Source organism: Salmo salar, chromosome 09, assembly GCF_965601325.2.
Source record: "Salmo salar chromosome 09, fSalSal1, whole genome shotgun sequence".
Taxonomy (NCBI): Eukaryota; Metazoa; Chordata; class Actinopteri; order Salmoniformes; family Salmonidae; genus Salmo; species Salmo salar.
This window is the reverse complement of record NC_138299.1, coordinates 41,541,111-41,566,912: the sequence shown is the minus strand read 5'-3', so window position 1 is coordinate 41,566,912 and position 25,802 is coordinate 41,541,111. Positions and strand designations below refer to the sequence as shown.

The 25,802-nt window shown below is 43.5% G+C and overlaps 1 protein-coding gene and 1 non-coding gene across 3 annotated transcripts in view; one reads left to right on the top strand and one right to left on the bottom strand.

Annotated features, from left to right (window-relative positions):
* Window positions 1-15,614, top strand: part of gng2 (guanine nucleotide binding protein (G protein), gamma 2) — a 28,428-nt gene extending 12,814 nt beyond the window's left edge. The window contains exons 2-3 of one of the 2 annotated variants that reach the window (XM_082955475.1): window positions 12,023-12,144; window positions 14,506-15,614. In XM_082955475.1, the coding sequence (XP_082811601.1) occupies window positions 12,058-12,144; window positions 14,506-14,634 (216 nt within the window). In that variant the 5' untranslated portion in view covers window positions 12,023-12,057 and the 3' untranslated portion in view covers window positions 14,635-15,614. 2 annotated transcript variants of the gene reach the window in all.
* A 1,679-nt stretch (window positions 15,615-17,293) lies between these two features.
* On the bottom strand, window positions 17,294-17,376 carry trnal-cag (transfer RNA leucine (anticodon CAG)). The gene has a single exon. It is a non-coding gene; the product is annotated as a tRNA-Leu (tRNA).
* Window positions 17,377-25,802: the final 8,426 nt, after the last annotated feature.

The window sequence follows — 25,802 nt, the reverse complement described above, 5'->3', positions numbered from 1 at the left end:
TCATTTTTCACAAAGTAGTCTGGATGTGGTGAACTACTTTTTCAAAGTAACTTTAGTTCAGTAAACTATACATTTCTTAAGCCTAGCTTTAGTGTAGCTTAAGTTCTTCCAGTGTGAAGTCATTGGTAGCTTGGAGGGGCACATGATGGTGTGTCTAAGCACAGCTCTTTCTCTCGCTCCCTCTTTCTCTCGCTCCCTCCTCTTCTCGCTCTCTCTTTCGCTCTCCCCCGCTCTCTCTTTCTCTCGCTCTCTCTTTCTCTCTCGCTCTCTCTCTTGCTCTCTCTCTCTCTCCTTCTCTGTCTCTCCTCTCTCTCTCTCTCTCTCTCTCTCTCTCTCTCTCTCCCCCCCCCCCACTATTTAGTGTACAATATCAAGCACAAGTCCTCAAAGAGTGTGCAGACAGTGTTGATATCATACTGCTGTCACCCAATGAAACAGTATTGTGACCTGTTTCGACATCTCCCATGAGTATTGACCATTATGATATTGTGGCCCCATTATGGAAAAATAATGTTATTTTAGGGTTGTTCAGAGCTTTGTCAATGATGCTGTTGTAGTTTCTGCCCTATTTCAACAAGTGGGGCAATTTAAATTACATTCTCATGTGCAATTGGACGACAAAGTCTGGATTTCAATCCAAGGCGCGTTGTAGGGAACAGCATGGGTCTGTCAACAATGCACCTTTTAAAAGCAATGGTCCCGATATTCACGAACATCACATTCACAGTAAATATTTTAAATGATGGTCAAGTGTAAATTGCCTTTAAAAGTCAAAGAGCAATGTGTTTCTCTAAAATGCGCCTTGGACTGAATCATAACCTAAATCAGTATTAACCTTCCAACATATAATGAGGCCCCTGGGGGCCTCACCCTCACAATGCTGGTCTTCCTGACACCCATCAGATGCCAATGTGTAGAAGGGCAGGCATATGGCCTCCACAGAGGGGACCCAGATTATAACAGATTATAAGTATGGAAGATTTATCCAGGTCTGTCTTGAAAAATCTATTTTATATCTCAATAAGACTAAGCTGGTTAAATAAAATTACATTTACATTTACAAATGAATGATATAGTGTCCCAGCCAGGTTAACGATATAAAACCCTTCTCACAAATATGAACACATCCAACGGACCTCTCTGTGTTATCTCTCTGTAATAATTATAATTATAGTATTCACTAATTCTAGTATAGTATTGAATAATGTCCAATTCTACTATTTAATTTATATATTCAGTAGGCTATTCTTATATTCAGTTCTAGTATTCAGTTCTGCTATTCTAGTATTTAATGTTCAAGGGGAACTGGTTTCATGGTAGAACTCAACTGCCCACCCACCCCATCAGTGTGACGCATGCTGGAGTGGTCACTAGAGTGGTCCTGGAGTGGTCACTAGAGTGGTCCTGGAGTGGTCACTAGAGTGGTCCTGGAGTAGTCACTAGAGTGGTCCTGGAGTGGTCACTAGAGTGGTCCTGGAGTGGTCACTAGAGTGGTCCTGGAGTGGTCACTAGAGTGGTCCTGGAGTGGTCACTAGAGTGGTCCTGGAGTGGTCACTAGAGTGGTCCTGGAGTGGTCACTAGAGTGGTCCTGGAGTAGTCACTAGAGTGGTCCTGGAGTGGTCACTAGAGTGGTCACTAGAGTGGTCCTGGAGTGGTCCTGGAGTGGTCACTAGAGTGGTCCTGGAGTGGTCCTGGGGCCGGAGTGGTCCGGAGGGCCTAGAGTGGTCCTGGAGTGGTCACTAGAGTGGTCCTGGAGTGGTCTCTAGAGTGGTCACTAGAGTGGTCCTGGAGTAGTCACTAGAGTGGTCCTGGAGTGGTCTCTAGAGTGGTCCTGGAGTGGTCCTGGAGTAGTCTCTAGAGTGGTCCCTAGACTGGTCCTGGAGTAGTCACTAGAGTGGTCCTGGAGTGGTCCCTAGAGTGGTCCTGGAGTAGTCTCTGGAGTGGTCACTAAAGTGGTCCTGGAGTGGTCCTGGAGTAGTCTCTAGAGTGGTCCCTAGAGTGGTCCTAGAGTAGTCCTGGAGTAGTCTCTGGAGTGGTCACTAGAGTGGTCCTGGAGTGGTCCTGGAGTAGTTTCTAGAGTGGTCCTGGAGTGGTTCTGGAGTGGTCACTAGAGTGGTCCTGGAGTGGTCCTGGAGTAGTCTCTAGAATGGTCCCTAGAGTGGTCCTGGAGTGGTCCTGGAGTAGTCTCTAGAGTGGTCCTGGAGTGGTCCTGGAGTAGTCTCTAGAGTGGTCCTGGAGTGGTTCTGGAGTGGTCTCTAGAGTGGTCCCTAGAGTGGTCCTGGAGTAGTCTCTAGAGTGGTCCTGGAGTGGTCCCTAGAGTGGTCCTGGAGTAGTCTTTAGAGTGGTCACTAGAGTGGTCCTAGAGTGGTCCTGGAGTAGTCCCTAGAGTGGTCTTGGAGTGGTCCTGGAGTAGTCTCTAGAGTGGTCCTGGAGTGGTCCTGGAGTAGTCTCTAGAGTGGTCCTGGAGTGATTCTGGAGTGGTCTCTAGAGTGGTCCTGGAGCGGTCCTAGAGTGGTCACTAGAGTGGTCCTGGAGTGGTCACTAGAGTGGTCCTGGAGTGGTCACTAGAGTGGTCCTGGAGTGGTCTCTAGAGTGGTCACTAGAGTGGTCCTGGAGTAGTCACTAGAGTGGTCCTGGAGTGGTCTCTAGAGTGGTCCTGGAGTGGTCCTGGAGTAGTCTCAGAGTGGTCCCTAGACTGAAGTGGTCCAGGAGTAGTCTCTAGAATGGTCCCTAGAGTGGTCCTGGAGTGGTCCTGGAGTAGTCTCTAGAGTGGTCCTGGAGTAGTCTCTAGAGTGGTCCTGGAGTGATTCTGGAGTGGTCTCTAGAGTGGTCCTGGAGTGGTCCTGGAGTAGTCTCTAGAGTGGTCCTGGAGTAGTCTCTAGAGTGGTCCTGGAGTGATTCTGGAGTGGTCTCTAGAGTGGTCCTGGAGCGGTCCTAGAGTGGTCACTAGAGTGGTCCTGGAGTGGTCACTAGAGTGGTCCTGGAGTGGTCACTAGAGTGGTCCTGGAGTGGTCTCTAGAGTGGTCCTGGAGTGGTCTCTAGAGTGGTCACTAGAGTGGTCCTGGAGTAGTCACTAGAGTGGTCCTGGAGTGGTCTCTAGAGTGGTCCTGGAGTGGTCCTGGAGTAGTCTCAGAGTGGTCCCTAGACTGAAGTGGTCCAGGAGTAGTCTCTAGAATGGTCCCTAGAGTGGTCCTGGAGTGGTCCTGGAGTAGTCTCTAGAGTGGTCCTGGAGTGGTCCTGGAGTAGTCTCTAGAGTGGTCCTGGAGTGATTCTGGAGTGGTCTCTAGAGTGGTCCTGGAGTGGTCCTGGAGTAGTCTCTAGAGTGGTCCTGGAGTAGTCTCTAGAGTGGTCCTGGAGTGGTTCTGGAGTGGTCTCTAGAGTGGTCCTGGAGTGGTCTCTAGAGTGGTCCTGGAGTGGTCTCTAGAGTGGTCACTAGAGTGGTCCTGGAGTAGTCTCTAGAGTTGTCCTGGAGTGGTCCTGGAGTGGTCTCTAGAGTGGTCCTGGAGTGGTCTCTAGAGTGGTCACTAGAGTGGTCCTGGAGTGGTCCTGGAGTAGTCTCTAGAGTTGTCCTGGAGTGGTCCTGGAGTGGTCCCTAGAGTGGTCCTGGAGTGGTCCTGGAGTGGTCTCTAGAGTGGTCCTGGAGTAGTCTCTAGAGTGGTCCCTAGAGTGGTCCTGCAGTGGTCCTGGAGTAGTCTCTAGAGTGGTCCCTAGAGTGGTCTCTAGAGTGGTCACTAGAGTGGTCCTGGAGTGGTCCTGGAGTAGTCTCTAGAGTAGTCCCTAGAGTGGTCACTAGAGTGGTCCTAGAGTGGTCCCTAGAGTGGTCCTGGAGTGGTCCTGGAGTGGTCTCTAGAGTGGTCCTGGAGTAGTCTCTAGAATGGTCCCTAGAGTGGTCCTGGAGTGGTCCTGGAGTAGTCTCTAGAGTGGTCCTGGAGTGGTCCTGGAGTAGTCTCTAGAGTGGTCCCTAGAGTGGTCCTGGAGTGGTCGTGGAGTGGTCCTGGAGTAGTCTCTAGAGTGGTCCTGGAGTGGTCCCTAGAGTGGTCTCTAGAGTGGTCCTGGAGGGGTCCTGGAGTGGTCCCTAGAGTGGTCCTGAAGTAGTCTCTAGAGTGGTCCTGGAGTGGTCCCTAGAGTGGTCTCTAGAGTGGTCCCTGGAGTGGTCCCTGGAGTGGTCCTGGAGTAGTCTCTAGAGTGGTCCCTGGAGTGGTCGCCATGCCACCCTTTTTTGGCACCTCCTTCTGTTGGAACTTCCTTCTGTTGGTACATCCTTCTGTTGGTACTTCCTTCTGTTGGTACTTCCTTCTGTTGGTACTTCCTTCTGTGGTACTTCCTTCTGTTGGTACTTCCTTCTGTTGGTACATCCTTCTGTTGGTACTTCCTTCTGTTGGTAATTCCTTCTGTTGGCACCTCCTTCTGTTGGTACTTCCTTCTGTTGGTACTTCCTTCTGTTGGAACTTCCTTCTGTTGGTACATCCTTCTGTTGGTACTTCCTTCTGTTGGTACTTCCTTCTGTTGGTACATCCTTCTGTTGGTACTTCCTTCTGTTGGTACATCCTTCTGTTGGTACTTCCTTCTGTTGGTACATCCTTCTGTTGGTACTTCCTTCTGTTGGTAATTCCTTCTGTTGGCACCTCCTTCTGTTGGTACTTCCTTCTGTTGGTACTTCCTTCTGTTGGTACTTCCTTCTGTTGGTACTTCCTTCTGTTGGTACTTCCTTCTGTTGGTACTTCCTTCTGTTGGTACTTCCTTCTGTTGGTACTTCCTTCTGTTGGTACTTCCTTCTGTTCGTAATTCCTTCTGTTGGCACCTCCTTCTGTTGGTACTTCCTTCTGCCCTTCTGGGTAAACTCCCTGTCTACCTCTGTAGCCTGTTCTCCTTCACCACTAGCAGGTACCAGACAAGGTCTACTACGTGGTTGCTACTTTAAGTGTGTGTGTGTGTGTGTGTGTGTGTGTGTGTGTGTGTGTGTGTGTGTGTGTGTGTGTGTGTGTGTGTGTGTGTGTGTGTGTGTGTGTGTGTGTGTGTGTGTGTGTGTGTGTGTGTGTGGTGTGTGTGTGTGGGGGGGAGAACAACCAGAGCAACCAGGGTTGAGTCTGAAATGGTACCCTGTTCCCAATGTAGTGCATTACTGTTGACCAGGGCCCAGGTCAAAATACGTGCACAACATAGGGAATAGGCTGCCATTTCTGAAACAGCCCGTGTCCTGAGAGCCTTAGACTCAGTAAAACCCTGTAGTTTACATTACACTGTTGATACAACTTAGCCTGTTTACAGTCACTATAAATCCACTATGACAGGTGGTCCTTTGCCTCACTGAAATAAATGGTTTTATTTCAACTTCTCCAACTTATTGTGGGGACAATGCAATTTTTTAATGGAGGAGACCGCACGTCACATAGACAGTTGTCACGTCCTGACCAGTAAAAGGGGTTATTAGAAAGTATGAGTTTTTTAATGGAGGAGACCGCACGTCACATAGACAGTATGGGTTTAATGGAGGAGACAGTGCGTCATAGAAAGTATGAGTTTAATGGAGGAGACAGCGCGTCACATAGACAGTGTGAGTTTAATGGAGGAGACCGCAAGTCACATAGACAATATGATTTTTTAATGGAGGAGACAGTGCGTCACATAGACAGTATGGGTTTAATGGAGGAGACAGTGCGTCACATAGACAGTATGGGTTTAATGGAGGAGACAGTGCGTCACATAGACAGTATGAGTTTAATGGAGGAGACAGTGCGTCACATAGGAAGTATGAATTTTTTAATGGAGGAGACAGTGCGTCATAGAAAGTATGAGTTTAATGGAGGAGACAGCGCGTCACATAGACAGTGTGAGTTTAATGGAGGAGACTGCACGTCACATAGACAATATGATTTTTTAATGGAGGAGACAGCGCGTCACATAGACAGTATGAGTTTAATGGAGGAGACAGTGCATCATAGAAAGTATGAGTTTAATGGAGGAGACAGCGCATCACATAGATAGTATGAGTTTAATGGAGGAGACAGTGCGTCATAGAAAGTATGAGTTTAATGGAGGAGACAGTGCGTCACATAGGAAGTGGGGGATTTGAACCCATGTTGATGCTGGTCTTTGTTTGCTATATGTGGTGGCACTGACCCCTAGACCACCCAGGCCACACCAGAGGATTTAATATGAGGAGGTGTGCCGAAAGGTAAGGGTAGGATAAGGGAATCCTTCAAATGTGCAGGGGGACTCAAGTGGGACCTCAGACACACTGTGTTCTGGGGTAGAACCAGACTAATGAATAAAGAATGATAGGTAGCTGATCACCTGACCCACTAACACCACCTCAGGCTGATCACCTGACCAACTAACACCACCTCAGGCTGACCACCTGACCCACTAACACCACCTCAGGCTGACCACCTGACCCACTAACACCACCTCAGGCTGATCACCTGACCCACTAACACCACCTCAGGCTGATCACCTGAACCACTAACACCACCTCAGGCTGACCACCTGACCTACTAACACCACCTCAGGCTGACCACCTGACCTACTAACACCACCTCAGGCTGATCACCTGACCCACTAACACCACCTCAGGCTGACCACCTGACCCACTAACACCACCTCAGGCTGACCACCTGACCCACTAACACCACCTCAGGCTGATCACCTGACCCACTAACAACACCTCAGGCTGATCACCTGACCCACTAACACCACCTCAGGCTGACCACCTGACCCACTAACACCACCTTAGGCTGACCACCTGACCCACTAACACCACCTCAGGCTGATCACCTGACCCACTAACACCACCTCAGGCTGATCACCTGACCCACTAACACCACCTCAGGCTGATCACCTGACCCACTAAGACCACCTCAGGCTGACCACCTGACCCACTAACACCACAGCCTGCTGTAGCTGCAGCTTACTCATCAGACATACTGAAGTCTGGTCCCTGTTCCTTAGCTGTGTGGTGCCATTTGGGGAGCATGGACTTGAATTAAATACAATTAAATAAAAAAGACTCTGTTACAAAACTTGAACACACAGACCCTCCTCAAACTATACACCTCGTCACACCACCTCTAACATATAGTTCTATCTGGCAATAATTGTGAGAATTTTCAATTGAAGTACTCTGAAAAATATTGATAACCTCTATTCTTACTTTGTAGGGACATGTAGCTCAAAAAAAAAGTAATATCTCAGTTATCTTAACCTGTCAAAAGTGAATCCCTGCTCTGAAGTTTTGTCTCCTCAGATTTAGGACAATGTCAACTAAAAAGGCAGGGATAAACCTTCACCGTTATAAAGGCCATAGAGCCTAGTGGAGGTCTGTGGTAACTGGTTAGGTCTGGACCCTGTGGCTGGCAGATCAGGTGCAGGGTGCAGTCAGGCTGTGACAGCAGTGAAAACTGACCATGCTACAGGGCTGTCCCTTTGAGGCATCCACATGGACAGGTGTGATGCTGTGACATGGACCGGTGGGGCGCTGTGACATGGACAGGTGGGGCGCTGTGACATGGACAGGTGTGCCACTGTGGGACATCAATATTGATGTTCCAGCACCAAGCAGAAATCTGAGATGAGCGTTTAACCCACTGATCCATCTGATCCCACGGTGAGCCATACCCTAACCTGCTGCACCATGGGGCTGAAAGGTAGGAGGCCACTGATGGGATTAATCACTAGGGATAGCTAGTCGGTGACACAGGCACACACACAGACACTTCAACCTCCCTCTTATCAATGTTTTAAAGCCTGTTTTTAACCGCCCACGCAGAAATGTAATTAGCATAATAACAAAAATCCCAATCAAAATCTGTCTATTTAAACTAGATATATCTGTTCATGTCGGCCTTCCCCATCTGCGGTGGAAGGTGGCAGAGGTACAGCGATGTTTGTCAGACCAGGAGACATCATGAAAACATCTGTAGTGTCTGAACGGTTTGGGCTCTACGATGCCCACAAGCCTCACAAAACTTGCCTAAAGGTAACCCAGTACCAGTTTAAAAAAAATTATGGAAGCATGGAAGTACTTTAGTGCCAAAAAAGTGGTTAAAAATGGATAGAAACAGATCATAATAACCCTGAGCTATAGGACAGACACTGCAAAATAGACTTAATTTTTTTGTATTTTACCCCCTTTTTTCTCCCAAATGTAAATCTTGTCTCATCGCTGGAACTCCCCAAAGGGCTCGGGGGGGGTGAAGGTCGAATCACGCGTCCTCCGACCTGCCAAACCGCGCTTCTTAACACCCGCTCGCCAGCCGCACCAATGTGTCAGGAAACACTGTTCACCTGATGACCATGGTCAGCCTGCAGGCGCCCGGCCCGCCACAAGGAGTCCTTAGAGCGCGATGAGCCAAGTAAAGCCCCCCCGGCCAAACCCTCCCCTAACCCAGATGATGCTGGACCAATTGTGCACCACCCTATGGGACCCTCGATCACAGCCAGTTGTGATACAGCCCGGGATTGAACCTGGGTCTGTAGTGATGCCTCTAGCCCTGCAATGCAGTGCCATTGACCTCTGCGCCTCTCGAGAGGCCCAAATATACTTTATTTCAATAAATGTTTTGACTATCTGTTTTGCCATGTATGAATATGTTATTCAATACGTTTCTATGGGCTAATAGGAATAAGGCCAAATTCAATGTTTCATTAAATATTGTACCTACAGGGGTCATATAATTCCAAATCAAATCGCTAAATGATCCTTGGTATGACCATCTTAAAACAATTCCATATGTTAGCTTAGAAGAAACCAAGCCCTGGCCCTTAGTCTTTTTATAGCCACTGGTCAAAAGTAGTGCACTATGTATAATGCAAATATCTAGCAACCAAAAGGCTGAGTGTTCAAATCTCATTGTGGACAACTTTCGCTAATTAGCCACTTTTGTACATTTAAGTACATTTGAGCTACTTTGCAACTACTTAGCATGTTATCTAACCCTTCCCCTAACCCTCACCTTAAACCTTTAAACCTTTTAACTAACCCTTCCCCTAACATTAACCCTTTAACCTGATCCTAATACTAACCCTACCCATAACCCTAACACCTAGCCTAGCTAACATTAGCCAGCTAGCTAACATTAGTCTTATCCACCTAGCTAACATTAGCCAAAACAAATTGGAATTCATAACATATCCTACGAATTGTAAATCGGAATATATCATACGAAATGGATGATGGACATCCACAAATTAATACATACCATGTGAAACGTAACATTTCATACTAAATTGAGTGCCTCGGATTTACAGTGCATTCAAAAAGTATTCAGATCCCTTGACTTTTTCCACATTTTGTTGTTACAGCCTTATTCTAAAATGGATTTTATAGCTTTTTTCCCTCAACAAATTTACACACAATGCCCTAAACATGGGGGCCACTCAGGGGTGCTTGCTTAGTCCCCTCCTGTACTCCTTGTTCACCAACGACCAAGCACAACTCCAACACCATCATTAAGTTTGCTGACGACACCACAGTGGTAGGCCTGATCACCGACAACGATGAGACAGCCTATAGAGAGGAGGTCAGCGGCCATGCAGTGTGGTGCCAGGACCACAACCTCTCCCTTAATGTGAGCAAGACAAAGGAGCTGATCGTGGACTACAGGAAAAGGAGGGCCGAACATGACCCCATTCACATTGACAGGGCTGTAGTGGAGCAGGTCGAGAGTTAAGTTCCTTGGTGCCCATATTACCAACAAACTTTCATGGTCCAAACACACCAAGACAGTCGTAAAGAGGGCACGACAATACCTTTTCTCCCTCAGGAGACTGAAAGAATTTGGCATGGGTCCCCAGATTCTCAAAAAGTTATACAGCTGCACCATCGAGTGGATCCTGACTGGTTGCATCATCGCCTGGTATGGTAACATCTTGTTATCCGACCGTAAGGCACTACAAAGGGTAGTGCGTACGGCCCAGTACATCACTGGGGCCAAGCTTCCTGCCATCCACAACCTATATACTAGGCGGTGTAAGAGGAAGGCCCAAAAAATTGTCAAAGACTCCAGTCACCCAAGTCATAGATTGTTCTCTCTGATACCGCACAGCAACGGTACCGGAGCATCAAGTCTAGGTCCAAAAGGCTCCTTAACAGCTTATACCCCCAAGCCATAAGACTTCTGAACAATTAATCAAATGGCCAACCATACTATTTGCATTGACCCCCCGCTTTGTTTTTTACTCTGCTGCAACACGCTGTTTATTATCTATGGACAGTCACTTTCCCACTACCTACATGTACAAATGACCTTAACAAACCTGTACCCCCCCACATTGACTTGGTACACCCTGTATATAACCTCATACTTGTTATTTTATTGTGTTACTTTTTAGTAGATTATTTACTTTAGTTTATTTAGTAAATATTTTCTTAACTCTATTTCTTGAACTGCATTGTTGGTGAAGGGCTTGTAAGTAAGCATCTCATGGTAAGGTCTACCTACACCTGTTGAATTTGGCGCAAATCACAAATAAAATGTGATTTGATTTGAAATTCCAAGCTAAAACAGTTTTTTTTAAACATTTTTGCAAATGTATGCATAATAACAAATTGAAATATTCAATTTACATAAGTATTCAGACCTTTTCCTCAGTACTTTGTTGAAGCACCTTTGGCAGCGATTACAGCCTTGAGTCATCTTGGCATGACACAACATAACAACATAAGTTTGAATCACCTGTATTTGGGGAGTTTCTCCCATTCCTCACTGCTGATATTCTCAAGCTCTGTCAGGTTGGATGGGGAGCGTCGCTGCACAGCTATTTTCAGGTTTCTCCAGAGATGTTCGATCGGGTTCACTCAAGAACATTCAGAGACTTGTCCCGAAGCCACTCCTTGTCTTGGCTGTGTGCTTAGGGTCTTTGTCCTGTTGGAAAGTGAACCTTCGCCCCTGTCTGAGGCCCTGAGTGCTCCGGAGCAGATTTTCGTCAAGGATCTCTGTACTCTGTACTCTTTCCCTCGATCCTGACTATTCCCCCAGTCCATGCTGCTGAAAAACATCCCCCACAGCATGATGCTGGCACCACCATGCTTCACTGTAGGGATCGTGCAAGGTTTCCTCCAGGCGTGACACTTGGCATTCAGGCCAAAGAGTTCAATCTTGGTTTAATCAGACCAGAGAATCTGGTTTCTCATGGTCTGAGAGTCCTTTTGGCAAACTCCTAGAGGGCTGTCATGTGCCTTTTACTGAGGAGTGGCTTCTGTCTGGCCACTCTACCATTAAGTCCTGATTGTTCGAGTGCTGCATGATGGTTGTCCTTCTGGAAGGTTCTCCCATCTCCACAGAGGAACTCTGGAGCTCTGTCAGAGTGACCCTCAGGCTCTTGGTCACCTCCCTGACCAAGGCCCTTCTCCCCGATTGCTCAGTTTGGCCGGGTGGCCAGCTCTAGGAAGAGTCTTGGTAGTTCAAACTTCTTCCATTTAAGAATGATGGAGGACACTGTGTTCTTGGGGACCTTCAAAGCTGCATAATTGTTTTGGTACCCTTCCCCAGATCTGAGGTTCTACACAATCCTGGCTCGGAGCTCTATGGACAATTCCTTCAACCTCATGGCTTGGTTTTGCACTGTCAACTGTGAGACTTTTTATAGACAGGTGCGTGCCTTTCCAAATCATGTCCAATCAATTGAATTTGCCACAGCTGGACTCCAATCAAGTTGTAGAAACATCTCAAGGATGATTAATGGAAACAGGATGCACCTGAGCTCAGTTTCGAGTCTGATAGCGAAGGGTCTGAATACCTATGTAACACATTTGCAACAATTTATAAAAACCTGTTTTCACTTTGTCATTTTGGGGTATTGTGTGTATATTGATGAGGATTTAATTTAATTTAATCCATTTTAGAATAAAGTTCAAACTTTAAAAAGAATGTGGAAAAGGGGAAGGAGTCTGAATACTTTCCGAATGCACTGTACATACAGAATGATATGAAATGTTCTGAGACCAGGTTTCCACCCCAGACAGACAGACAAACAGACTAATCTTAAGCTTCAACCCTAACCGAACCTCTTCTCTTCCCTTCAGACAGCCTATACCAGGCCTAGCTGAGAATCTTTATCATGGCGTCCAACAACACAGCAAGCATCGCCCAGGCCAGGAAACTGGTAGAGCAGCTGAAGATGGAGGCAAACATTGACAGGATAAAGGTGAGGGGGAATTAGGTCTATATCACCGGCCAAGAAGATAAAAAACCTAACAGATACACTACCGGTCAAAGGTTTTATAACAGCTACTCATTCAAGGGTTTTTCTTTATTTTTACAATTTTCTTCATTGTAGATTAACAATGAAGACGTCAAAACTATGAAATAACACATATGGAATCATGTAGTAACCAAAAAAGTGTTAAACAAATCAAAATATATTTTATAGGAAATACTGTCACCACCGATAAATCTATGATAATCGAGAATTTCAAGAAGAATTTTTCTACGGCTGACCATTCTTTCCACCTGGCTACCCCTACCCCGGCCAACAGCTCTGTACCCCCCGTAGCAACTTGCCCAAGCCTCCCCCACTTCTCCTTCACCTAAATCCGGATGGCTGATGTTCTGAAAGAGCTGCAAAATCTGGATCCATACAAATCAGCTGGGCTAGACAATCAAAAAATTATCCACCGAAATTGTTGCAACCCCTATTACTAGCCTGTATCATCTGAGATCCATAAAGATTGGAAAGCTGCCGCGGTCATCCCCTTCTTTAAAGGGGGAGACACTCTAGACCCAAACTGCTACAGACGTATACCGACCATTTAGAATCCCAATGTACCTTCTCCACTATGCAATTTGGTTTCCAAGCTGGTCATGGGTGCACCTCAGCCACGCTCAAAGTCCTAAACAATATTATAACTGCCATAGATAAAATACAGTACTGTGCAGCCGTTTTCATCAACCTGGCCAAGGCTTTCGACTCTGTCAATCACCGCATTCTTATCGGCAGACTCAACAGCCTTGGTTTCTCAAATGACTGCCTCGCCTGGTTCACCAACTACTTCTCAGATAGAGTTCAGTGTGTCAAATCGGAGGGCCTGTTGTCCGGACCTCTGGCAGTCTCTATGGGGGTGCCACAAGGTTCAATTCTCGGGCCTACTCTTTTCTCTGTATATATCAATGATGTTGCTCTTGCTGCTGGTGATTCTCTGATCCACCTCTACGCAGATGACACCATTCTGTATACAGTTGGCCCTTCCTTGGACACTGTGTTAACAAACCTCCAAATGAGCTTCAGTGCCATACAACACTCCTTCCGTGGCCTCCAACTGCTCTTAAATGCAAGTAAAACTAAATGCATGCTCTTCAACCAATTGCTGCCCGCACCTGCCCGCCCGCCTAGCATTACTACTCTGGACAGTTCTCACTTAGAATATGTGGACAACTACAAATACCTAGGTGTCTGGCTAGACTGTAAACTCTCCTTCCAGACTCACATTAAGCATCTCCAATCCAAAATGTAATCTGGAATCGGCTTCCTATTTCGCAATAAAGCCTCCTTCACTCATGCTGCCAAACATACCCTCGTAAAACCGACTATCCTACCGATCCTTGACTTCGGCGATGTCATTTACAAAATAGCCTCCAACAATCTACTCAGTAAATTGGATGTAGTCTATCAGAGTGCCATCCGTTTTGTCACCAAAGCCCCATATACTACCCACCACTGCAACCTGTATGCTCTCGTTGGCTGCCCCTCGCTACATATCCGTTGCCAAACCCACTGGCTCCAGGTCATCTATAAGTCTTTGCTAGTTAAGGCCCCGCCTTATCTCAGCTCACTGGTCTCCATAGTAACACCCACCCGTTGCACGCACTCCTGCAGGTATATTTCACTGGTCATCCCCAAAGCCAACAACTCCTTTGGCCGCCTTTCCTTCCAGGTCTCTGCTGCCAGTGACTGGAAAGAATTGCAAAAATCCCTGAAGCTGGAGACTTATATCTCCCTCAGTAACTTTAAGCATCAGCTGTCAGAGCAGCTTACCGATCACTGTACCTGTACACAGCACATCTGTAAATAGAATGGCAGATTTGGCAGATTTTTTTTACCTTGTCAGCTCAGGGATTTGATCCAGCATCTTTCGGTTATTGGCATATATGAAATATGAGAAATCGGTAGCATCACGGCCTAAAGGCATATAACCGAAATATGAGAAATCGGTAGCATCACTACCTAAAAGCATACAACCGAAATATGAGAAATCGGTAGCATCACTGCCTAAAAGGATATAACCGATATATGAGAAATCGGTAGCATCACTGCCAAAAAAGGATAAAGGAACTAAGGGATATACAGAATGAGACATTGGTTGCCATAGTATGGTTATAGTTACTATGATATTATCACTTTATTCCGCACTGTAATGTAAAAGTACCAACAAATCTATTGTGTCGAAGTCAAAGTCAAATTGTGTGTGTGTGTGTGTGTGTGTGTGTGTGTGTGTGTGTGTGTGTGTGTGTGTGTGTGTGTGTGTGTGTGTGTGTGTGTGTGTGTGTGTGTGTGTGTGTTTCAATACAGGTGTCCAAAGCAGCAGCAGACTTAATGTCGTACTGCGAAGCCCATGCCAAAGAGGACCCGCTCCTGTCGCCGGTGCCCGCATCCGAAAACCCTTTTAGGGAGAAGAAGTTCTTCTGTGCCATCCTGTAAACGGGGTGTGGTAAATTTGGTCTGACAGGAAGTCTGCTCATCTTGGGACATTGAACGAGGACGTTCAATATGTAGACATCTTCTAACAGAAGGGCATGGAGGAGTAGTACTGTCTCTTTCTCTACAATGGAAGCTAAAGCAGGCATTTAAAAACCACAGAGTAAGACGTAACCATTTACAGCGGTCTGATCTGACCTGATCTGAGGGCTGTTGTTGAGGGCTGTGCAGCATGTTTGATGGATCCATCCGTGTAGTCAGAGGACAACCGAAGATAGTATGGTTATCCACCCAGAAACATGATGGACAACCAATCAACCAAGTCTTCAGGTTGTGTTTAAAATAAAAAAAGAATGAAGGAAAAAAACTATAACTAAAAATATTTTGTGGTTCTTTTGGAACATGAAATCCAAGTGTTACGTTAAATGGTGGGTTGGGTTGGGTAGGGTAGATGAGCTGCTTACCACCAGATACTAACGGCTGTTTATCGGAATGTTTTTATTTTTGCTGTTTATTTTATGCAGATTTTGATTCTGAGATTAATTGGTTTGGCTAAATCACTTAGACAACTTTCTATACTGTATGTGATTACTGAAACAGCTATTTTAACTTTCTTCTTTTTTTTTTACATCGTTAGAGTTGGTGAAAGCTGTTGTAATGGAAAGTTTGGACGTTCAATTAAGTGATTTTCTTTACAGACATGTTTCTTTAAACTTCTTCTGAGAGAAGTATACAACATATATATCTGGCAATGTGGTACAGTATGTGTTTCCTTCAAATACAAGCTCTCTTTTTACTATTTGTATAAAAATATTAGCAAGTAAACTGTGTTGTGCTGTGCGTTCTGAATGTTTGTGTTTATCATTAATAATTGCATGAAATTAACTATTTTTTAATTTTATTTTTAATGTGGGGATTGTATGAACGAGGCAGCCTCCATCTGGCAGTGCCAACTGTATTAAAAGGATAACAATGACTCAAAATGGACTCCATAAGGACATCTTTGTCATAGGAAAAATGAAAGGGACAAGACTAGGCTGCAAGCCGATGTTGCTTAATTTCCCAAATTGTTTAAAAATAGGTTATGGTTAGGGTTAACGTTTAGATTTAGGGTTAAAGGGATAGTTCAGCCAAATTACAAAATGACACATTGGTTTCCTAACCCTCCAAACAGTCTATGGACCAGGTATGACTGCAATCCATGATTTGGTTTAGTTTCCCTGGCACTGTTTCCACATGCTAACGTTTTAGCATTTGTGGGATAAATCCCATTAAAGTCATTAAAGTTGTGAAGCTCAACAAAGTCACTTACAGATGTTTTGAACATGAAAATGCTAATATCGGTTCCATGACTTGAATTTGTGCCACAAATGCTAAAACGTTAGTATGTTGAAACAGAGCCAGGGAGACTAAACCAAAGCATGGATCTAGCCCTAGCTTTAACTGTTTTGTTAGGGCATAGGTTGTCCGTTATAGATATTGGCTCGTCGGATGCTGGTCAGAAAAGTCCCTTTAATTTGGCCTTCCTTCTCGTGCTATAGCAATACCTGGTTCTGACTGCTAAGTTATATTTCTATAGCACTTTGCACATCAAGCTACTAGCTAGTTGGAGTATAAGACATCAATGAACATTCACATTCACATGGGCCAGACTATGGGGGTTATTCCTAAAACTATATATAAAATGTATAAATCACCCATTCGAACTGCAAGGAGAAATCTAGTAGATATTGCAGACTGTGCAGAAACGGACATAGGATTTAGTCCCTTCATCACAAAACAACTGGTAGGCCTACACATTTCATGAGCAACATGGCATCCTACCATATTCATAATCATTCATATTTAGAATCTTGGCAAGTGAACATACTGTATGCCCAAATAAATGAATGAAGTAGCACCTAAGAAGTGATTATTTTTGGGGTGCACTGCAGCATTGCAGAAAACTGAAAAAAATGTTTTTAATAAAACTCAAACTCTAAAGCCCCATTTATACATAGTGCTAACATGGGTCCTTTGTCCTGACCTTGCCTACATTCTGAAAAGTGTCAACACATGGTATTAAAATGTGTCTGTTATCTGTCCACTGTGTCTGCATTGTGACCAGATTTCCTGGTTCCTCTATCCAAGGGCCTTCATGGGCCGCCAACTGCCCATCCCTAAACTAGAACATAAGTACGTATCATAACATGTCTTGGAGGCGCTCAGAAATATGTAAACATATATTTCATATAGCTCTGAGGCCAGGCAGTAATATAATAGAATTATATCATATTTGGATCATCCGTGAGCATAGAATTACAAAATGTTTTTTAAAAAATGAAAAAAATCTGGAAATTTTCTATAGGAATAGGGTGAATTTGCCTCTTGTCACTGATCTTAGGTCCATTTTGCATGTTCCCCACTAATGGGTTAAGGATAGGAAGCTGATCCTAAATCTGTATTTAGGAGAAACTTCACCCTTGCAGTTTGATGAGGTTCTATTTGTTGCACTTTAGTGCCCTCGTGTGGATAACAGTTCCAACAAAATTTTCGAAATTTTATTTATACTGATTTAGTATTGCGTTCGTTGCTACTATAAAATAACTTACTTGTTTGTAGCAGGGGATCTTACTAACATCGACGCACTTGTCTGATTCAGTTCGGGGAGGAAAAAAGTATTTGTCAGAAGTGGGATTCGAACCCACGCCTCCAGGGGAGACTGCGACCTGAACGCAGCGCCTTAGACCGCTCGGCCATCCTGACATACTTTTGATTGCGAATGTATAATATTTTAGCCTTAGAGATTTTAAGATTTTAACTTCGAGTAAAGTCAAAACTGCTATACGGTTATTGGTTTTATAACAGTAGCAGGATTTATTCAGATAATATTTTTTTTGTACTTGCTAACTGGTTGAAGTTACGTGCTGCATTCAACGATTTAGAAACTCGGAAATGTCTGAGTTTCCTAGTTCCCACTAGCACATGAACGCGGCACAAGGAGGGATACAAATCTCTGAAGTCTTCGTGCAAAAAGAAGGCAGAAGAAGGAAGCTCCAGTGGAGTTTGTGTACTTTGGTGTTTAACGTTGTTGCTATAACGTCACCCTGTTTAACAGGACATCACCTACGCCCAACTTTAGTCGTTTAGGTAGTTAGCTAAAACGTTTCCTCACCAGATCTGACATTTTTTTTATACATTTCTCGAGAAATGCACTTAATGTAAGTGAATATTGCTTGAATGAATTCAATAGACAGTGGTTAGTATCCGTTACAAGCTGGCAACCAACCTAATAAACTTCACTTGAAAGATATCGAGCAAACGGTCTTTTGGCAATATAGCTAGCTAGTTATACCAACCGTTTGTTTGTCTTTGTCCAAGTATTCAGAAGTCTTATGGCTTGGGGGTATAAGCTGTTAAGGAGCCTTTTGGACCTAGACTTGATGCTCCGGTACCGTTGCTGTGCAGTATCAGAGAGAACAATCTATGATGACTTGGGTGACTGGAGTCTTTGACAATTTTTTGGGCCTTCCTCTTACACCGCCTAGTATATAGGTTGTGGATGGCAGGAAGCTTGGCCCCAGTGATGTACTGGGCCGTACGCACTACCCTTTGTAGTGCCTTACGGTCGGATAACAAGATGTTACCATACCAGGCGATGATGCAACCAGTCAGGATGCACTCGATGGTGCAGCTGTATAACTTTTTGAGAATCTGGGGACCCATGCCAAATTTTTTCAGTCTCCTGAGGGAGAAAAGGTATTGTCGTGCCCTCTTTACGACTGTCTTGGTGTGTTTGGACCATGAAAGTTTGTTGGTAATATGGGCACCAAGGAACTTAACTCTCGACCTGCTCCACTACAGCCCCGTCAATGTGAATGGGGTCATGTTCGGCCCTCCTTTTCCTGTAGTCCACGATCAGCTCCTTTGTCTTGCTCACATTAAGGGAGAGGTTGTGGTCCTGGCACCACACTGCATGGCCGCTGACCTCCTCTCTATAGGCTGTCTCATCGTTGTCGGTGATCAGGCCTACCACTGTTGTGTCGTCAGCAAACTTAATGATGGTGTTGGAGTTGTGCTTGGCCACGCAGTCGTTGGTGAACAAGGAGTACAGGAGGGGACTAAGCAAGCACCCCTGAGTGGCCCCCATGTTTAGGATATGGGGCATTGTGTGTAAATTTGTTGAGGGAAAAAAGCTATAAAATCCATTTTAGAATAAGGCTGTAACAACAAAATGTGGAAAAAGTCAAAGGATCTGAATACTTTTTGAATGCACTGTAAATCCGAGGCACTCAATTTAGTATGAAATGTTACGTTTCACATGGTATGTATTAATTTGTGGATGTCCATCATCCATTTCGTATGATATATTCCGATTTACAATTCGTAGGATATGTTATGAATTCCAATTTGTTTTGGCTAATGTTAGCTAGGTGGATAAGACTAATGTTAGCTAGCTGGCTAATGTTAGCTAGGCTAGGTGTTAGGGTTATGGGTAGGGTTAGGGTTAGTATTAGGATCAGGTTAAAGGGTTAATGTTAGGGGAAGGGTTAGTTAAAAGGTTTAAAGGTTTAAGGTGAGGGTTAGGGGAAGGGTTAGATAACATGCTAAGTAGTTGCAAAGTAGCTCAAATGTACTTAAATGTACAAAAGTGGCTAATTAGCGAAAGTTGTCCACAATGAGATTTGAACACTCAGCCTTTTGGTTGCTAGATATTTGCATTATACATAGTGCACTACTTTTGACCAGTGGCTATAAAAAGACTAAGGGCCAGGGCTTGGTTTCTTCTAAGCTAACATATGGAATTGTTTTAAGATGGTCATACCAAGGATCATTTAGCGATTTGATTTGGAATTATATGACCCCTGTAGGTACAATATTTAATGAAACATTGAATTTGGCCTTATTCCTATTAGCCCATAGAAACGTATTGAATAACATATTCATACATGGCAAAACAGATAGTCAAAACATTTATTGAAATAAAGTATATTTGGGCCTCTCGAGAGGCGCAGAGGTCTAAGGCACTGCATTGCAGGGCTAGAGGCATCACTACAGACCCAGGTTCAATCCCGGGCTGTATCACAACTGGCCGTGATCGAGGGTCCCATAGGGTGGTGCACAATTGGTCCAGCATCATCTGGGTTAGGGGAGGGTTTGGCCGGGGGGGCTTTACTTGGCTCATCGCGCTCTAAGGACTCCTTGTGGCGGGCCGGGCGCCTGCAGGCTGACCATGGTCATCAGGTGAACAGTGTTTCCTGACACATTGGTGCGGCTGGCGAGCGGGTGTTAAATCCCCCCCAGTAATAGAACACTGTGGTTGAGTTACAGTAATAGAACACTATGGTTGAGTTACAGTAATAGAACACTGTGGTTGAGTTACAGTAATAGAACACTATGGTTGAGTTACAGTAATAGAACACTATAGTTACAGTAATAGAACACTATAGTTACAGTAATATGACACTATGGTTGAGTTACAGTAATAGAACACTGTGGTTGAGTTACAGTAATAGAACACTATGGTTGAGTTACAGTAATAGAACACTATGGTTGAGTTACAGTAATAGAACACTGGTTGAGTTACAGTAATAGAACACTATAGTTACAGTAATAGAATATTGTGGTTGAGTTACAGTAATAGAACAGTGGTTGAGTTACAGTAATAGAACACTGTGGTTGAGTTACAGTAATAGAACACTGTGGTTGAGTTACAGTAATAGAACACTGTGGTTGAGTTACAATAATAGAACACTGTGGTTGAGTTACAGTAATAGAACACTGGTTGAGTTACAGTAATAGAACACTGTGGTTGAGTTACAGTAATAGAACACTGTAGTTGAGTTACAGTAATAGAACACTGTAGTTGAGTTACAGTAATAGAACACTGGTTGAGTTACAGTAATAGAACACTGGTTGAGTTACAGTAATAGAACACTGTGGTTGAGTTACAGTAATAGAACACTATGGTTGAGTTACAGTAATAGAACACTATGGTTGAGTTACAGTAATAGAACACTATGGTTGAGTTACAGTAATAGAACACTATAGTTACAGTAATAGAACACTGTGGTTGAGTTACAGTAATAGAACACTATGGTTGAGTTACAGTAATAGAACACTATATAGTTGAGTTACAGTAATAGAACACTATGGTTGAGTTACAGTAATAGAACACTATAGTTGAGTTACAGTAATAGAACACTGTGGTTGAGTTACAGTAATAGAACACAGGTTGAGTTACAGTAATAGAACACTGTGGTTGAGTTACAGTAATAGAACACAGGTTGAGTTAAAGTAATATAACACTATGGTTGAGTTACAGTAATAGAACACTATAGTTGAGTTACAGTAATATAACACTATGGTTGAGTTACAGTAATAGAACACTATAGTTACAGTAATAGAACACTATAGTTACAGTAATATGACACTATGGTTGAGTTACAGTAATAGAACACTGTGGTTGAGTTACAGTAATAGAACTCTATGGTTGAGTTACAGTAATAGAACACTATGGTTGAGTTACAGTAATAGAACACTATAGTTGAGTTACAGTAATAGAACACTATAGTTACAGTAATAGAACACTGTGGTTGAGTTACAGTAATAGAACACTGTGGTTGAGTTACAGTAATAGAACACTATGGTTGAGTTACAGTAATAGAACACTGTGGTTGAGTTACAGTAATATAACACTATGGTTGAGTTATAGTAATAGAACACTGGTTGAGTTACAGTAATAGAACACTGGTTGAGTTACAGTAATAAAACACTATGGTTGAGTTACAGTAATAGAACACTGTGGTTGAGTTACAGTAATAGAACACTATGGTTGAGTTACAGTAATAGAACACTATAGTTACAGTAATAGAACACTATAGTTACAGTAATATGACACTATGGTTGAGTTACAGTAATAGAACACTGTGGTTGAGTTACAGTAATAGAACTCTATGGTTGAGTTACAGTAATAGAACACTATGGTTGAGTTACAGTAATAGAACACTATAGTTGAGTTACAGTAATAGAACACTATAGTTACAGTAATAGAACACTGTGGTTGAGTTACAGTAATAGAACACTGTGGTTGAGTTACAGTAATAGAACACTATGGTTGAGTTACAGTAATAGAACACTGTGGTTGAGTTACAGTAATAGAACACTATGGTTGAGTTATAGTAATAGAACACTGGTTGAGTTACAGTAATAGAACACTGGTTGAGTTACAGTAATAGAACACTATGGTTGAGTTACAGTAATAGAACACTGTGGTTGAGTTACAGTAATAGAACACTATGGTTGAGTTACAGTAATAGAACACTATAGTTACAGTAATAGAACACTATAGTTACAGTAATATGACACTATGGTTGAGTTACAGTAATAGAACACTATAGTTGAGTTACAGTAATAGAACACTATGGTTGAGTTACAGTAATAGAACACTGGTTGAGTTACAGTAATAGGCAATGAAGAAATGTCTGAAAATGGAATTCTAAATACAGGTGTATTTAATTGCTTAGTAAAATTAATGGGTTCACATACAAAGCATAAAGCTTTGTACTGACATTAGCAAAGCATAATTCTAGGCACATGGATCATAAGGTTAACTTACAAGACAAAGCATGAACAAAGAAATGCCTACTAGGCCAAAGGCCTAGAAACCTAGGAAATTAGAATTTATAATAAATCACCAGTTAGCATGAGTTGCAGTGTGCAGAGTTTTCCTTTCTGTTTTCCATGAGTTTGCCTACAACTCCAGCACCTGCGGAAAGTACCTAGATGTGCATATGTTCTTCAGCTTTTGTACCAATGTAAATAAGACAGAATTCCTGAGAAGACAATAAACTCCTTTGCATAGAACTGCAACAAATGCTCAAACTGGACAGTTTTATCTCAATCTCTTCATTCAAAGACTCAATCATGGACATTTACTGACAGTTGTGGCTGCTCTGCATGATGTATTGTTGTCTCTACCTTCTTGACCTTTGTGCTGTTGTCTGTACCCAAAAATGTTTGTACCCTGTTTTGTGCTGCTGCCATGTGCTGCTGCCATGTTGTGTCGCTACCATGTTGTTGTCATGTTGTGTTGCTAACATGCTGTTTTGTCATGTGTTGCTGCCATGCTATGTTGTTGTCTTAGGTCTCTCTTTATGTAGTGTTGTGTTGTCTCTCTTGTCGTGATGTGTGTTTCGTCCTATATTTTTTATTTAATTTATTTTGATTTTAATCCCAGCCCCCGTCCCTGCAGGAGGCCTTTTGCCTTTTGGTAGGCCATGGGGGCGCCAACCCAGACAGGAAGACCACGTCAGTGACTCAACCCACTCAAGTGACGCACCCCTCCCATGGACGGCATGGAAGAACACCAGTAGGCCAGTGACTCAGCCTCTGTAAAAGGGTTAGAGGCAGAGAATCCCAGTGGAAAGAGGGGAACCGGCAAGGCAGAGACAGCAAGGGCGGTTCGTTGCTCCAGCCTTTCCGTTCACCTTCACACTCCTGGGCCAGACTATACTTAATCATAGGACCTACTGAAGAGATAAGTCTTCAGTAAAGACTTAAAGGTTGAGACTGAGTCTGCGTCTCTCACATTGGTAGGCAGACCATTCCATAAAAATGGAGCTCTATAGGAAAAAGCCCTACATGGACACTATAACATTAGTCAGTCTTCTGAATACTGTAACAGAAAGATATATTTTGGCCCCTAAGAGGGGGAAGAGTTGACTAGTCATTGGGCATTGTCCTTTGTGCATTCCTTGTGTTCCTGGACAATTTGCCATGCAACTCCAGCTGAGTTGGGGCCGAGCCCACAGTCTGTTATAAATCATGATTACATGTGCTCTTTCATAACAAACGCTCTAATAATTTTAACTATGTGTTGTTGTTGTGGAATACAAATGTGCATTAAAAAATGTACACAAAAAACTTCTAAAATATTTGACTGCTAAGTGGTAGCTATCTTGTTTTTCTTTTGTAAATAAAGTGGTGGTTTGTTGAGGAGAAGAAAGTCAAGCAAAGATTTGCTAACTAGCTAACTTAGCTGGCCAATTTTAGCTAGCTAACATCAGCTATTTGGCTAATCCTCCATGGATATGGTAAGTTTAAATGTTTATCTGTTGTAGCTGTGTGTGTGTGTGTGTGTGTGTGTGTGTGTGTGTGTGTGTGTGTGTGTGTGTGTGTGTGTGTGTGTGTGTGTGTGTGTGTGTGTGTGTGTGTGTGTGTGTGTGTGTGTGTGTGTGTGTGTGTGTGTGTGTGTGTGTGTGTGGGGGAATTACCCCAGAGCATCCAGAAATTGCTTTGACCCTGGAGCTAGCAAGTGAAGGCTCCCTGGCCTGAGCCATCCCAACTACGGTCTGGGGGCGTTTTTTGAAAACATCTCTAAGCTATAACTGCCACAAACTTCTTCAACATGTACCATGGAAATACTTTTAGGTAGCTGAGTCCACAAAGTTTCTTCAGGAATGTCCTTTTCTCATTTTCTTTTAAATCTCAAATTGATACATTTGTAATGCGCTGATTCTCTTCACTGCTCTGATTCTCTTCACTGCTCTGATTCTCTTCACTGCTCTGATTCTCTTCACTGCTCTGATTCTCTTCACTGCTCTGATTCCCTTCACTGCTCTGATTCTCTTCACTGCTCTGATTCTCTTCACTGCTCTGATTCTCTTCACGCTGATTCTCTTCACTGCTCTGATTCTCTTCACTGCGCTGATTCTCTTCACTGCTCTGATTCTCTTCACTGCTCTGATTCTCTTCACTGCGCTGATTCTCTTCACTGCTCTGATTCTCTTCACTGCTCTGATTCCCTTCACTGCTCTGATTCTCTTCACTGCGCTGATTCTCTTCACTGCTCTGATTCTCTTCACTGCTCTGATTCTCTTCACTGCGCTGATTCTCTTCACTGCTCTGATTCTCTTCACTGCTCTGATTCTCTTCACTGCTCTGATTCTCTTCACTGCTCTGATTCTCTTCACTGCTCTGATTCTCTTCACTGCGCTGATTCTCTTCACTGCTCTGATTCTCTTCACTGCTCTGATTCCCTTCACTGCTCTGATTCCCTTCACTGCTCTGATTCTCTTCACTGCTCTGATTCTCTTCACTGCTCTGATTCTCTTCACTGCTCTGATTCTCTTCACGCTGATTCTCTTCACTGCTCTGATTCTCTTCACTGCGCTGATTCTCTTCACTGCTCTGATTCTCTTCACTGCTCTGATTCTCTTCACTGCTCTGATTCTCTTCACTTCTCTGATTCTCTTCACTGCTCTGATTCTCTTCACTGCGCTGATTCTCGTCACGGCTCTGATTCTCTTCACTGCAGATCTGACCTATCACACCACTCTTCAAGAGGGCCCACTACGCTCCAGATTGTCTTCTGTTCTCAGAGGTCCTTGATGAGGATCTACCCTATCATACCACTCATATTATTCATGAATAAAATAAAACAATGGGCCTTTATATACTCTGTGTCACCCACTCTATGGGTGAATTATAAATCAATTACTGTATGCAGATGTAAAAAAAAAAGGGTGATGTAGATTTTGTTTTGCTATTGCTTGAACTATTTTAAATGTAAGATTATTTTTTCCAGATTTAAACTTTAATTGGTGACTATGGAAACAGATAGAAATGTAATGAACCATATTTTCAATATCCAACTTTATCCTCTGCAATACTTTTTACTGTAGGTAATACGCTGTAGTCAGGTGGTCATTACCAGGTTATGATGAGGTCTTAACTATAACCAGTAGGCAACATAATATAGCACATAATATAGTGGTCAGAATTATGACCAGCAGGTCAGATAGAGCTCACAATTATGACCAACTGGTCATATGGTGGTCACAAAAAGACGTTAAAAAATTACTTTTTTCAACCAGTTTGCGACCAGAATAAGACATCATAAAAAGACGTCATATTACCGTCTTTTCACCAAGGTTTTGCTCATTCAAATCAAATGTTATTTGTCACATGCGCCGAAAACAACAGGTGTAGACCTTACAGTGAAATGCTTACTTACAAGCCCCTAACCAACAATTCAGTTTTAAGTAAAATACTCACACAAAAAAAGAAAATAAATAAAAGTAACAAATAATTAAAGAGCAGCAGTAAAATAACAATAGCGAGGCTATATACAGGGGTACCAATGTGCGGGGGCACCGGTTAGTCGAGGTCATTGAGGTAATATGTACATG